At 44.9% G+C, this 15,867-nt stretch overlaps 1 protein-coding gene across 2 annotated transcripts; it reads left to right on the top strand.

The window, feature by feature from the left end:
- The first annotated feature begins 58 nt into the window (after positions 1-58).
- On the top strand, positions 59-7,953 carry LOC108923888 (putative protein MSS51 homolog, mitochondrial). Of its 2 annotated transcripts, none has more exons than XM_029246904.1 (6): positions 59-889; positions 2,519-2,674; positions 3,398-3,522; positions 5,527-6,090; positions 6,741-6,834; positions 7,527-7,953. In XM_029246904.1, the coding sequence occupies exons 1-6, from the start codon at positions 873-875 to the stop codon at positions 7,717-7,719; spliced, it is 1,149 nt and encodes a 382-aa protein (XP_029102737.1). In that variant the 5' UTR covers positions 59-872; the 3' UTR covers positions 7,720-7,953. The 2 variants fall into 2 exon arrangements, with proteins under 2 accessions (XP_029102737.1, XP_029102738.1); XM_029246905.1 differs by lacking the exon at positions 59-889 and adding an exon at positions 1,632-1,656.
- Positions 7,954-15,867: the final 7,914 nt, after the last annotated feature.

Genomic DNA, 15,867 nt, shown 5'->3' on the forward strand with positions numbered 1-15,867 from the left:
AGCTCTAACTGCACCACAGTGGCAGCGCAGCACAGTACATGTACAGTACTGTATTTACTGTAGTTTCAGGGGTGGGATTGTGAACTCTGCAGAACATCTTCGCTCCTGAAGAATTTTACTCTGTTATACATGACCTTACTTGACTTATTGGTATGTTTAGTATTTACCTCCAGGTTATATTATTTAATTGTTTTCTCAATTTTTGCGGTGAAAAATTGCCTTGCGATGGACTGGCGTCCCGTCCAGTGTCTCCCCCCCCCCCAAAATGCTTCCAGGATAGGCTCCGGATAACCGCGACCCGCTCAGGAATGGGATGAACGGATGGTGTAAGTTGTAGTGTCCGGTGTCACAGCAAGCAGCGCTTTGAGTCTCACAGTCAGGTGGTGTGAAAGGACGTGGGTTCGACCCCCGTCTGCCGGTTCCCCGTTCTTTCCCACAGCCCAAAGACACATCATGTGTTTGAAGTGAGTTACACCGCTGCACGTGTCTCTCAGTACCGGTTCGCTCCACACAGCGCCTCGCCGAGTAAACGAAGATCTTTAGTTGATCTGGAACTTTCCAGCACCGAGCTGCCGGCAGCTGTCGGGCCTCAAAGTGTATAAATAGTGTCAGACTCCACTGTGACAGAAGGGTCTGCTCGACTGCAGTGTGTCCAAACGAACCAAGTACTCACTCTGTGGACTGGGATTGTACCTCCGTACTGGGATCGCCTACCATAAGTACTCCGTGGACTGTGATTACCTTTCCAAGTACTCATTCTCCGTCCTGGTATCGCCTACCCAAGTACTCTCTCTGACTGGGGTTGTCTCTCCAAGTACTCATCCACTGGGATCGCCTTCCAAATACCTACTGGCTGCACTGGGATCGCTGCGATGACCGAGTCCAAACGGTAGGCTGTTGTGTTGTGACCTTGACTGAACACCTCCAGTGTCCATTTGGATTTAATTTTAATTTTAAAACCAACTATTAAAACTTGTCTTGTACGGACCCATCCGTTTGATGCCGTACTCGTACTGTTCAAAAGTTTTGCACAGTACTGTACATCTCATAGAAAATCCAATATGTGCATTACATTAATATACATAATTACATAATGTGCATTAGATTAGGAGAAAGGGACATAGATGTAGATGTGATTCTTAAGTGCAGTTGGTTTGTTTCTTTCCACCCTGTGAACCAATGTTCGTCACACGAGTAGCTGCATAAAACTTTATCCAAATATCCAAAATTCCTAATCACATTCCTGTTTCTTTTTTAATTAAACATTTACATTTCAGGAGTAGCTGTGTGATCAGCTACTCAGTATCTACTCAGTATCAACTTAGTATCCATTACTAAACACTTATGATCACAAAGTTAGAGAGCATGAATATTCACTCGATTAGCTGATGCTTTTCTGCAAAGTGACTCATAATATAAAGGTTACAATTACTACAAGCTTGTAATTATTGACCCATTTATACAGCTGGGTAATTTCACTGGAGTATTTCAGGGTAAGTACCTTGTTCAAGGGTACTACAGCTGGAGGTGAGAATAGAACATGTGACCTTCGGGTACAAAGGCTGTAACTCGAATCACCACACAACCAGCTGTCCCCGGAACAGTTACGCCTTACATGAACTTAAGAGGATCATGGGAGAAGTGAGTCTGGAAGAGGTGAGTTTTAAGACCCTTTTTAAATGTGGACAGAGATTCAGCAGTTCTGAGCGACAGGGGGAGGTCGTTCCATCACAACGGAACCAGAACCCAGAAGCTCCGTGTTTTACCTTTCGTGCGAGGGACCACCAAGCGGGAAGATGTGGAAGAACGTAGCGGTGTGGTTGGGGTGTAGCGGACGATCAGGTCTTGTAGATGGGAGCAGTTCTGTTGAGGCATTTGTGGCCATAACCACCAGCACACACACTTGTCAAATGTGAAAATATGACTATGTACCTAATGCAGGGACTTTGATGCAGTGTTTTTTCCTTGGTATGATTACTGAGAAAATAATGGAAATTACATAATAACAGTAATGAAAAGTTAACTGATTTTTTTTTTTTTTTTTTTTTTTTAATCACTATTTCCTTTGTGCACTTTCTGACAAATAAGCTCTATGGAGTGTTTGTGAAGTAAAAATCAGCGGTGTTTGGAACACACGCACAGCTTGTATGTCACACCAGGTTATAAATAGTAGCCGTGCTCCTGTTCGACACACACCGTGTTGCATTTCGGCCCTGATCAGCATGCACTTTGTGTTACCGTGGTAAAAGCATCTTGTGTGCATCTTCACTGTAGTAAAGCAGGATGACTGGTAGCATAGTGGTCAGACTTACTCTCTTTGGCTCAAAAGGTCATAGGTTCAGTCTTGATTTCTAACTTAGTGCCCTTGAGCAAGGTATTTACCCCAAACCACTCCAATAAAGAAAGAGAAAAAGTTCCCAGCTGCATATGTTACGAATGATTGCACCTTTAAGGTGTGTAAGTGTCTTCAGAGAAGAGCATCAGATAAATGTTAACGTAAAGTCTTCTTTCACACCAGCGGCTCTGCAGGGAGCGGCATGAGGGACAGCGCTCTTGTCTTCCGCTCTCCCAAGGACATGTTCCAGAAGATGGAGGAGAGCTTCAAGTTCTGCGCAGGCTGCAGGAAGCTGCCCGGCGACTTCTCGGATGCGAACGCCCTCAAGCGCTGTGCCACGTGAGTGGGGAATGCTGGGAAAAAGCTCAAAGTCGCGAGGTGGGCGGCACCACCGCCGATTTACTCAAGCCCCCTATTGGGTGAGTCCAAGCCTTGTCCTTCCCATGTGCTCGTGTTTCCCAAAGAAAGCCACCGGGTGGCGCTCTGACCTGTATCCAGGATGGCGGACCGGCAGGTGACACACGAACCCTGACGCTGAAAATGATTTGAGCAGCAATAATTCAGTATGATTTATGACAATGATCATCGCAGCTGTCCGTGTGCAACAGAGGCCCAGAACACATAGTCTCTCACGTGGGTTTTCACTTTGTGTACGGCGGCACAGTGGGCAGCGCTGGTGCCTCACATCCTCCTGGGCTGTGAGATGTTCAGAAATGGGTCTGGATGGCAAACAGCCGGTATCATAGTGCTTAGCACTGCTGCCTTCGAACCCAAAGGTCTCGGGTTCGATTCCCACCTCTAGCTGTAGTACTCTAGAGCAAAGTACTCACCCTAAATTACTCTAGTGAAATTACCCACCTGTGTCGATGGATCAGTAATTGTAAATAGCTTAATATTGTAAGTCACTTTAGAAAAAAAAAAGTCAGATGAATGTAACTTTGAGTACAGTGTGTAGCCTGGAGCAGGAACTAGAGCTTTAAAACTTCCAAAGGTAAAAATATGGTGGTATTACCAGTAAAAATGAATGATGTGTAAATTTGCGTATATACATGTTTGCTCCAGGTGTCTCAATGTGTATTACTGCGGTAAGGAGTGCCAGAAAGAAGACTGGCCAAAGCACAAGAAGTTCTGTAAGCAGCTCCGCCTCGTAGCCATTGACAGGCTGGTCGAGTGGCTGCTGTTCACAGGTATGGAAAGGGGGGGGGGGGTCCGTCCCCAGCATCTCTGTTTGCATTAATTGGTTGTCATGTAAGCCATGCAGATGATCCTGTTTACAGAGGAGACGGAGATCGAGCACAGAGGCGGTTGCCCCCATTATGGACATGTATAGTACCCAGTGCTGCATTTCCCATGAGTCACTGGGGACACATTGCCAGGCCCTATGAAGGAGGGAAAAAATAAGGAAAAAGACTGTGATGCGGATGTTTTAGTGCAACAAAAACTTCAACATTAAATCCCAAAAATATGATTCGAGAATTTCTATGGATTTCCTAAGAAAATTTCTCTGGTCGGCTTCTCCTTTCAGCAAAATCTCACAGCACCTGGGTGGTGTGAGAACACGGGTTCGAACCCCGCTCAGTCTGTGTGGAGTTTGCATGTCTGCCCTGTGTCTTTGTGGGTTTCTTCCGGGTGCTCTGGTTTCCTCCCACACTCCAAAGACATGCTGTTAAGGTTCCCCCATAGTGTGTGAGTGACAGAGAGTGTGTGTGTTCCACTGATGTATGGATGAGTGACCCAGTGTAAGTAGTGTATCTAGCAATGTAAGTCACCGCGGTGAATATGGTGTGTGGGCTGATAACACTACATAGAGTTCATTGGAAGTGGCTTTGGGGAAAAGTGTCTGCTAAATAAATAAATGTAAATGTAAGTCTTTAACAATGTCCCCAAAATCCATATTACAACAGCAGGTGCTTACAATCAATAATCATACGCTATCTAGTGGGAATCCAGGGGTACGAAGGGACGGTCGCTCAGTCGACATAACATCACGGCCGAACGCCAAACCAACTCCCGGCCCCGAAAGTAAGCTTGGGTCCGACCACGTTAGTCCTCCCTCGCTTAGTCAAAAACGTTAAAAGTACACGCTGCTGTTTGAGGCTATACTGTACAACCGCACGTGGAGGAAGACTTAAAATATGTCAAAAATTCAAGAAAGGGAATTGTCAAGAAGTAGAAAGAGCAGCCGCACCACCACGCCGTGCCACCATCCCGCCGGTTCCGGTCGTCCCTCTTGTCTTACATTTGCATGTCCAACATTGAAGACAAATACGACATAACACTTTTAGTGCACAAGAAGTGAACAAGTACAGGCGTCACCCTTAAAGACAGACTCTGTACTGTGATGGTACCGTTGTTACTCCAGTCCAGTGTTGTGTTACTATGTTTTCCGTTTACAGGATCTGAACACACTAAATGAATAGCAAGAGTGTTTTTTCAGCAGGGAGAGTCTTCTTGTGAATTTACTTTGAAATTTGGATCTGAATGACCAAATGGTTTTATTTTCTTTTTTCTTTGAACACATTCTAAAGAAATATAGTTCTTACTGTGGGAGAATTAGAAAATGAGGATTCAGTACCAGTGTTACACTGCAACTCTGTATTTGTCACATTCACGCCCACAACCCAATTGACAGCACCTGACTCCAGGTCCTGACTAACTGCTCACACTTAAAAGACCTTCCTCAGCTCCCATACCTTTGCGGAATCTCGTCAGGGACAACCGCCCTTCCTCGTGACGTCTCGTTCACACGCACCTCTAGTTGATAGTCCACGTTCTCTGGTTTTCGACCCCTCGCTTTGTTTCCCAACCACGTCCACGGATCCTCGTTCCAATGCCGATCGCCGCTCGACCGACCCTTCGCTTCGTCCCCTGACCACGCCCGTGGATCTTCGTTCTGACCCCGTTCGCCAATCGACCGACCCTTGCCTGTCCCCGACACCGAGAACTTGCCTGATCCCTTGATTCCAGACGAATGACTCTGCACTTCGGTCCAGCCGTCTCGGCTCTGCGTGACAATATTGGACAATCTGGGATGGACGGATAGAGACAAATTTTCCAAAAACATGCACATCACATCAAAAGCCAAAACCTCACAAATAACAAGTGCAATATACAGTAAGTCAACTGACTTTGTGAAATCCAAACACTGCATTGTTCAATTTGTCCTTGTCTTTCTGTCACTCTCACAACAGGAGACCTTCCTTTCCCCACGGAGCAGTGGTCACGGCCTGCGGCCGACGTGAAGAGCTGGGAGGACTGGCTCTCCATGCAGGGTGACCTGGATCCCCGTCTCGATACCATCTTGTCTGGGTCCCACATGAAGGATTTGTGGACCGACGCTTGTCGGCCTCGACCAGAGGACGGCGACCTGCGGGAGTCGGTATGGCGAGTGACGACCGAGTTCTTGTCCAGGCCCCTCACGCTGGGCCTGGGTCTGCGCTTGTTTGGTCTCGACCCGTATTCCCGGCCCCTCACCATTCACCTCGCTGGGGTCGCTGACTTTGAGACCATGGGGGCACGTCTCACTGACCTGGATGAACTGAGCCGCATGTTCCCTGGCCACCAGGGCCTGGAGGTGGTTATGGTGGGACCAGAGGTGGTAGGTGGACCCATTATGAGACCCCCTCTTACGGCCTTTGGACCCCGAGGGAAAGTCTACATCAGCGCCTACAAGGGCCTTTACCATCAATTCTGGGAGGATCTGGTGGAGAAGCAGGAAGCAGCCAAGCCTGATCTAGTGGTGGGATTCCATCCAGGTAAAAAAAACTTCCTGTCATCTTCATATTATTGCCCTCTGGGATACAGGGAAGTGGATAGCATAGTGGTTAGTGCTGCTGCTTTTGGACCCACAGGTTTAAGTCTCACCTGCAGCTCTAGTACCCTTGAGGAAGGTACTTACTCTAAATTGCTTTAGTAAAAAAATTTTTGCCTCTAAAAATGGATAAATAATTGTGGATCCATTAACACTATAAGTTGCTTTGGTGAAAAGTGCCAGTTAAATGAATAAATGTGTCTCTCCCATTGGGACTGTAGGAAGAGGATGGCAGAACTCACAGGTGACAGCAGGGTAACTGAGGGTGACTCTCATCCAACTGTCAAAGCAATAGCAGCTGGTCCTTCCACCTTATCTCTGGAATGAAAGCATTTATTGTCAGGTCATTTCCATGCATTTAAATTCTGTCCTGATATCGCCACGTTTATACATCACCCAGATCCTGTGATGGAACAACTGGTTGAGCCGGATCTTAATTTACTATAACAAAACCACTTAGGAACCCAACGCAACTTTTATCATGATATTCTGCTGTAACTCGCTGCATATTTTTCTTTGAGGGCTTTTCTCCATTGGTAAATCTTCATGGTCACTCCTCCCTGCTCTAAGTGACCCCCCCCCCATCCCTTTCAGGGTTTGATGCCTGTCAGACCATGGAGGACAGCTGGCTGCCCACTCTGCTCCTTCTTCGGGACTACAACATCCCCTCACTCTTCACCATGTTAGAGTACGTCTCGCCCGTCCGTTAACCTCTTATGCTCTTCCAGCCCAATTACATGTGCGGAATGACGGGGGGGGGGTGCACCCAGAAATCCACCCAGCACATGGAATGGGATTTTTATAAGATCTCAACTCACAGGGAAGTGTTCGGACACCCCGGACACCCCAGAGACTGAAGCACTCACTTTATGACTGTGTCTCCTACAGCACTCATTCCTCATGTGACTTAAAATACAGCGGTCTCTCTCACATCTTCCTTGTTGGTGTTTGACAGTGTCTGTGCACGTATGCTTATAAATATAGTATGACTCAGCCAAACTCATCCTGCATATGCAAATCAAAGTATGCGTCTAAAAAACGTATGTATAATATACTGCATGTACTTTGTGTTCATAGAGGAATAGGTTTTTAAAATGCATCTCAGTGGTTAGAGCTACTGCCTTTGGACCGAAACATCACAGGTTCAAATCCCCCCTCCAGCTCTAGTACCCTTGAGCAAGGTGCTTACTCTAAATTACTCCAGTAAACTTACCCGGCTATATAAACGGATAAATCAGTGTAAATACCTTAGCATTGTAAGTCGCAGTGGAGAAAAGTGTCATATAAGTGTAAATGTGTGTGTGTGTGTGTGTGTGTGTGTGTGTGTGTGTGTGTGTGTGTGTGTGTGTGTGTGTCTGTTCCATGCGTCCCCTTGCGCAGTGAGCAGGAGCTGAACTACTCGCTCCAGATCTTGACCGAGCTGGAGGTCCACATCAGAGGAAGCGGAGCGAACCCCTTTGCCTCCCTGAAGCCGGAGCAGATCCAGTCCTGTCCCAACAAGAGCCCGGTGCGCTGCAATGCCCACTTCCTCTACTTCCAGGGGCTGCTGGAGCGAGAGGAGCAAGAGCTTTAATCCTTGGTCTGAAGGATCAAGTATCCTCTCCATTGTGTAGCGAATAACCAGCAAAAAAAGAAAAAACACATTTCTAACACATAATTAAAGAAAAGGTTCATCCCACATATGAGACCGAACCCATATGACATGTATGTAAGTGTAACACAATAAGATGCTCTATGAGAAAGAGTTGATTAGGGCCGATCTGCTTGGCTCAGTCGCTCCAGAAATTGTTCAGGTCTCACTTTATTAGCAACGTTGATCAATTTAAAAGAAAGAAAAAACTTCCTTCAGTTTTCAGTGTCATTTTTTATATGTATCTCCTAAAGGAACCACATAATTTCATTTTAGCTGAGAAAAGGCCACAGAATTATCAGCACATTATAGTATTACACTACACAAAGCAACATAAATTCATCAAAGTTCTTAGTTATGTTGATTTTTGCATTGATGACGATTAGTTAAAGTTGACCGATTACAAAAATACCACTAGTTCTTTGAGTGTCAGTTTTAGTTTGGTACTTTACCGCCATTGGAAGCTTCTAGAAGGCACCAGAACATTCTAGAAAGTACCAAAAAATTTTGAAAAATCAGAGCATCAGATGCTAAAAAGTACTGGAATATTCGGTACTTTGAACCCAGCACCAAAGTTGGTTAATTTCAAGAATGTGGAATATTTTTGGAAAAGCTGACACATAGTACGAACTGACGCCAAATGTGCGTTTAATCTTACAAAACTAAAAGGAAAATGCAAAAAAAACAAAATTTGTTGCATTATGTTATTGGCAACATATTAGTGAATCGGAGCTAGAAGCATATTCTGTGAATTTCGACACTCGTGCGTAGCAGATTAAATGCTGATTTAAAAGTACATTCTGGAGACATGCATGTGACAATGATTGACAATGAATGGCTTGGTCACAATGACAAAAGTTTACTATGTTCACGGTGAGCGCTGTTTTCGACATCAGCACCGCAACATGAGGGAAGATGGTTAGAAGCGAATTGCATGAACTGTTTTCACATTTTTACTTTCGAGGCATCAAACAGGTTTGCTCACGTCATATGCGATTCTTAATGGCAATGATGGAATAAGCCAGGTCCACGACGTAGAGGATCAGGTTGATTACGGTCATGACCGTGACGACAGTCTCGTCAACCAGGCAGCAGTAGTAGCAGTTCTCACAGTGGTATTTGTAATAATACCCATAGAGAGGCCAAGTGACGGCTGCAGACAGATACATCAGCACAGCTAGAACGTTGAATACTAGTTCAACCTTGTCCAAAGGGCAGCAAAGTATGTTGAGGAACTTGATGAGGTGAAGGACCATGATGACCACGGTAGCTATGAAGCAGATGGAATAAATCAGGCTGCACCAGATCATGCCACTTGGCCTGTACTCTGGAGATATGCCCAAAAAGTAGCTGCCGACACCGGAGAAGATGATGTTGGCAACAAAGGCTTCCATGACCCTGAGGAACCCGGGTATGTTGGAGAGGTAGCCACTTGGACATTTCAGTTTCGCCATCACAGCATCCGCCACATAGACGCTCAGTCCGGCAAAGGAAGCCGCCGCACACAGAATGGTGTCGATCCAAGGCAGGCGTGCGTATCGAACGGCGTAGATGAACGAAGCGGAGAGCATCATGAGCGAGCACAGCATGGTCATGCCGCAGGTGAAGTCATCCCACTTGGGCAGACAAATTACCAGCAAGTCCTTCCACTTCGTTATCTCCATGATTAGGATGAACAAAGAGACCCCAAAGCAAAAAAGCCAGGTGAACACACACCAGACACCATAGGGATGTATCAAGGCACCATGGTAGGTAGCTATGGCGAACACCACCGCGCACAAGATGATCTCCAGCAGGCGCAGGATATGCTCCACGCTACTAAACAACCCGCAACACATTTTTCCACAGCCCTCAGTTTAGAGGCGCCCGAGCAGCCCGTGCTATTAAACCTCCGGAGGGATGATCTTTAGCACGTGCTCTTGGTCGGACGGTCCGGGTTTGACGGCACCGCTATCTTCCAGCGAATTCAAACGTAATGACACAGAGCCTTCGCTTTATCCGTTTATGGAGCCAAATGACGTGTATCAAGTGGAGTTTACTTAGTAAAAAATTGCAGTCCCTTCACTAAATACCACCCACAGTTCTTTGTCCTGTGATAACCAACGTGGGAAGGGTGCGGTAACATGAAATTGCTGTATTGCAGTTCTTCCGTTCCATAAATTTTATGTAAATCTTGACATTTTGGATTTTCCCTTTTATATCTACATAATTTTTTGAGTTTTAGGGAACTTAGTTTATGTATAGTTATACAATATTTATTTTATACATAGTTCATTTATGTTAATGTAATGTAGTTTGCATTACACACACACTTTCTGTGCCGCTTGTCCCATACGGGGTCGCGGGGAACCGGACCCTAACCCGGCAACACAGGGCGTAAGGCTGGCAGGGGAGGGGACGCCAGTCCGGCGCAAGGCACCCCAAGCAGGATTCAAACCCCAGACCCACCGGAGAGCAGGACCCAGTCCAACCCACTGCGCCACCACGCCACTGCACCCCTGTGCATTATATATAGTTACTGTTTATATAGATTGTTTTTAGAGTTATCTTTTACATGTGACTTTTGAACGTAGAATTTAATCTATGGGAAGCTCTGGGTGATGCGAGAGGACGTGGGTTCGATCCCCGCTCAGTCTGTGTGGAGTTTGCATGTTCTCCCCAAGTCTGTATGGGTTTCCTAAGGGTGCTCTGGTTTCCTCCCGCAGTCCAAAGACATGCTGTTCAGGTTCCCCCTCACGTGTGGTGTACCAAAACAATTATGTTTTGTCGATTAAACTAGTCAGGTAAATGGAAAACAAACACAATAACGTATTAGAAATTATTATTAACTGCTATTTACCCGACACTTTGGTCCAAGGTGACTTGCAGTGGTATGTTTGTGTACTAAGCTACTTACATTTACATTTATTAATTTAGCCGATGCTTTTTCTCCAAAGTGACACACATCTCAGAGGAAAATACCAAAAAATTCTTCACATCAGTAGAAAGAGACATTTGGATGCAGACACATGACTCTAGAGTACAGTCACATTCCACCATATGAACCAATGTACATCACAGTAGCTGCATATGATTTTCCATTATTAAACCATTTCTAATCACATTATTAAATATTAAGACTTACGCATTTATCATGCACTCACAAATCATGGGAGAAGTGAGCACGAATGAGGGGAGTTTTGAAACCTGTCTTAAATATAGAAAGAGATTCAGTAGTCCTGAATGACAGGGGTAGATTTCTCCACCACACAAAAACCCAAAGGTTTTTGGTTCTGGGTCTGATTTTGGACCTCTTATGTGTAGGACCATCAAGTGGGAAGAGGTAGAGGAGTGTAGCGAGTGATTGGGCACAGCTATTAACCTATTCATATAGCTGGGTGATTTTTATGACTTCATGGTAAGTATCTTGATGGACAGTATGACAGGAGAAAGGGTTCAAATAAGAGGACGCTGGCTGGACACAGAGGATCTTCAGGGGCTCTAAGTGTACTAAGTGACATACCACAGGGACTGCCTCAGACTGCCTCTCTGACATTTTCATGAGTTGCTCCTCCTTAGGTTCATGAGACCCAGGACCGGGATTTAAACTCACTTCCTTTGTGTCACAAGTCATCCTCCACTGCTACACTATCAAGTGTCCCATAAACTCAGGCACAAAGTAAAACTAGCCAAAGAACTTAAGAATACGGGCCAGGTAGCTCATATGCTAGAAATCCAAAAAGTAAAATCCAGATGGTGTAGTAGTTCGGGCTGCTCCTTTGAACCCAGAGGTTGTTGGTTTGAGTCCCACCTCCAGCTGTAGTACCCTTGAGCAAGGCACTTACCCAAGATTACTCCAGTAAAATTATCCTGCTGTATAAACAAGTAAATAGTTGTAGGTACCTTAACGTTGTTTTGGAGAAACATGTCAACTAAATGAATAAATGTCACGTAAATGCGAAGCGCTACAGTTTACTCAACGTCAGCTTGCTTTACTCAGTCTGAGTACTTTGATAGTTTCAGCTGGGCAATGGATCATGTGGACATCAAGGTAAGATGGTAGCAAGCATTGGCTTGGAAACTTATACAGCTTGGTTATTGCGGCTCGCAAAATACCGTTTAACTGCAATTTTCACATGATGTTCCATTGCTAATGTTGACGTTGGCGATCTGGTTTGAAAGTAAGCAGAGCTTGTTACCTAATAAGTGAAACAGCTGTAGCAATAACAAATCACACATACAAAAAAAGGTCCGTTAGTCATTAGACGACGCGTTTATTTTCTGAAACAACCAAATTCAACAGCACCACACAAAAACGCTTCCTAAAATTTTTAAAATTGATAATTGTCTTAAACTGATGAATTCCTGAAACAAATGTTTCACAGATGCAGTAAATACTCTCGCCATCTTTTACACATTGACAATTTTACTGAAACGATTGCACTTATTGCGCAGAACGCTACATCTTATGACCAAAAGTATAACCAAAACTAGTTTTACATAAATTTCTGAATTGAATAGCAGTTTGCACAACCTCTACCCAAGTCTAAACTTTTGGTGAGAACACACATATAAAACAAACCACACATATAATGATTTATAAGCTGAGGAACACCAAAGATTTACATAACAGAAGAGTTACTGACAGTACTGATAACTATACAGTGTTATGATGTTATACTATAAAGGGACAGCTGGTAGCATAGTGGTTAACGCTGCTGCCCTTAGAACCCAAGGTTGTAGGTTTGAGCCCCACCTCTATCTGCAGTGTCCTTGAGCAAGGTACTTACCCTCAAATTGCTCTAGGAACATTACCTAGCTCTATAAAGGGGTAAATAATTGTAGGCAAACTAACATTGTAAGTCACTTAGGAGAAAAATATCAGCTAAATAAGTAAATGTAATTAACTGAGCACTGATTGAACTTCTGTTCATTGAAACTTAAACAGCATAGGTTTTTTGCAATTTTACCCATTCATAGAAGAGGATGCTGTACCAGTGCACTCTCAAGGGTACAACGGTAGGACCCCCTGTGGAGCCTGAGCATTCAACCTCGCTTGATCTAAACCATCCTTTTAATTCAGTCATTTTTGTCCTGCCCTTGAACAGCCCAAAAGTTCCTAATGAAAGATATTTCTGCACTGGAATACTGAGTAGCCAAAAACCCGTGCCACAAAACCCGAGCTTAGAAAGGTGTAATTCTGAATACATGCAATGGATACAGGAAAGAATATAAGTAAAGTTTGTTAGGAGTCCCTAAACCCACACAAACCAAGCACGGTTAGAATCAGATCTACAGTGAAAAGGCCGAGGTTAACATATGTTCCCAAAGTGACGACAAAGATGATGTTCCAGATGCAGTTGTTGGGCCCGCAGTCTGTTGGGCGGGTGATTCCTTTGAAACTGTAGATTGGCCATATGATGGCTGCGGTGATGTACAGCAGCACGGATACGACCAAGAAGACGATCACAATTTTGCTCAGCTGAAAAGGTAGGCATCTTTTTAACAGCTGCAGAACGTTCACAACGATGACAAGCAAGGTCACCGGGAACGGTACAATGTACACCAAAATGCACCAGTAGAGCCCCGGCTTTCCGACGTACCCGGTGAGTGAGATGAAGATTATGCAGGTCACGTAGGCCTCCAGGACTTTGAAGAAGCCTGGCATGATGGAGAGATAGCTGCCCTTTATACTCAGTTTGCCTCTAACAGCTTCAACGGCATAAGCAATAAAGCAGAGGCAGGATGTGATGGAGGCCAAAATTGACACAAAACAATGAAGACAAGCGTAGAAAACCGGGTATATTACTGAGGCTGAAAAGACCATGATTGTCGACAGCATAGCCATCCCAAGAGCGAAGTCGTCCCAGTCCATGATTTGAAAGAACTTCAAGAGCAAATCGATCTTGAAGAGTTCAATGACCATAATGATCAAAGTCATAATAAAGCAGAAGGCCCACGTGAACATGCACCAGACCCAGAAGGTGTGCATGGGATGCTGGTTGAACGAAACCAGGAGAAATGAAACGGCACAGAGCACGACCTCAAGGATGTGCAGGATTCCCCGGTCTGACTTCAGTATTGAAGGTGTGAAGGAAATTTGATCCATGACTTCTTTCTCCAACTCAGCAAGTCCCTTTTCTTCCCTCGGGTGTCTTAGCCGGTACAGCAGAAAAGGGCTCTTGCCGAAGTCGTATCGCCCGTTTCCATTTGCATAATATTCATTGAATAGGCTGGGTTTTGCCTTTCATTCTCTTATCATCCAGCTCTTTTGTTATGCTTCTCTTTTTAACTAAGGACGTAAACCTCCAAGGTGCAAGAATATATTCTGTTAACGTGCGGATTTTCAGAACGTTAAAGAGATTCCAAGACTTTCTCGTCTTAGTTTCGGCAAAATGTCCATCCTGCAATTACACGCAAAGATGCAGCACAGTAAAAGCGACTGCGGCTGCTTTTTGCAAAATTCTCATGAACATCTGCGCAGCAGGGCTCACTTTAATGTCACCGGAAAGCGTACTTCGGTAAAAATGCATGAACCATTAATGATGCTTATTATCCATGAACATTAAAAGCAATTTGTCACCACCAGCCTGTCTGTGGACAGGACAATAGGATTGCTGCTAGAAATTTGTCGGATGGTCCAGCCCAAGTATGTTCTCCTTATGGTCATTTATTGATCATTTCTTTGAGCAATATCAGTGAGGATTTATTATTATTGTCATCATCACACACTGTCTGAAACCGCTTGTCTCAAGTCGGGGTTGTGGCAAACTGGAGCCCAGCCCGGCAACACAGGGCGCAAGGCTGGAGGGGGAGGGGACACATCCAGGACGGGACGCCAGTCCATTGCAAGGCACCCCAAGCAGGACTCCAACCCCAGACCCAACAGAGAGCAGGATCTGGCCAAAGCTGCTGCACCGCGCCCCCCATATTACTGTATTGTTGTTGTTGTTGTAGAGGGGTGCGGTGGCACAGTGGGTTGGACCACGGTCCTGCTCTCCGGTGGGTCTGGGGTTCGAGTCCCACTCGGGGTGCCTTGCAATGGACTGGCGTCCTGTCCTGGGTGTGTCCCCTCCGGCCTTACACCCTGTGTTGCCGGGTAGGCTCCGGCTCCCCGTGACCCCGTATGGGACAAGCGGTTCTGACAAAGTGTGTGTTGTCGTTGTCATCGTTACCATTTACCCCTCATACACCAAGGTATTCTGACTGCATCAATTCAGCTGGAGAACAGCTGGGAGTATTGTGGTCAGAGCTGCTGCTGTTGGACCCAAAGGTTGCAGGTTCGATCCCCATGTCCAGCTGTAGTACCCTTGAGCAAGGTACTTACCCTAAATTGCTCCAGTAAAATTACCCAGCTGTATAAATGGGTGAATAATTGTTGACATTGTAAGTTTCTTTGGAGAAAAGTGTCAGTTAAATGAATAATTCAGTTTGGTACAGCAGGTAATAGTGGTTTTAAACATAGCAGCTGTGCTCTGGAATGAGAGACTGCACTGGGATGGAAATAAACTAAATATTTTCATTAAGTGCATGGAGTGTATGCAGAGCTGCCTTTTTTTTTTTTTCTCTCTCACACACACACACAGAGAGAGAAACACAACTAGGTGTGATATGGCCTGGTCTCCTATCACTCCTGACCAGATAAATGTTCTCTACACAAGAAGGTTCACATTTCACTGGCAACTTATCGCATACCATCAAGCGACTCTGTTGTAATACCACGGTAACAATAACCTCAGTTTCCAATAGCGATAGTATCGATGCAAAAGGTAATTTCGTTTGTCGCAAAGGTGCACTTTTAAACATACAAATTTTTCACATGACTTATTATAAACTGGTGTTTGTTTTGTATTTATAAATATCTCTGCTTCATGTGCTTCCAGTTAAAAAGTGTGCCACAGTTCGGGCCTGTTTGTGACATGCAAAGAGAGACATTTGACGAAAGTATTTATTAAAAATCTCCACAGCAGCACCTAATGTTTTCAGGGTTCTAAAGATTATGTTTTTATGAACCAGTCCGCGGGAAAATTATAACTCTATATCATATGTAACTTGAGCAATACAGATTTTTTCCTGATTTTTTTAAAGAAAAAAAAAAAAACGTCCTTTATT

This window comes from Scleropages formosus, chromosome 20, assembly GCF_900964775.1.
Source record: "Scleropages formosus chromosome 20, fSclFor1.1, whole genome shotgun sequence".
NCBI classification, from domain to species: domain Eukaryota; kingdom Metazoa; phylum Chordata; class Actinopteri; order Osteoglossiformes; family Osteoglossidae; genus Scleropages; species Scleropages formosus.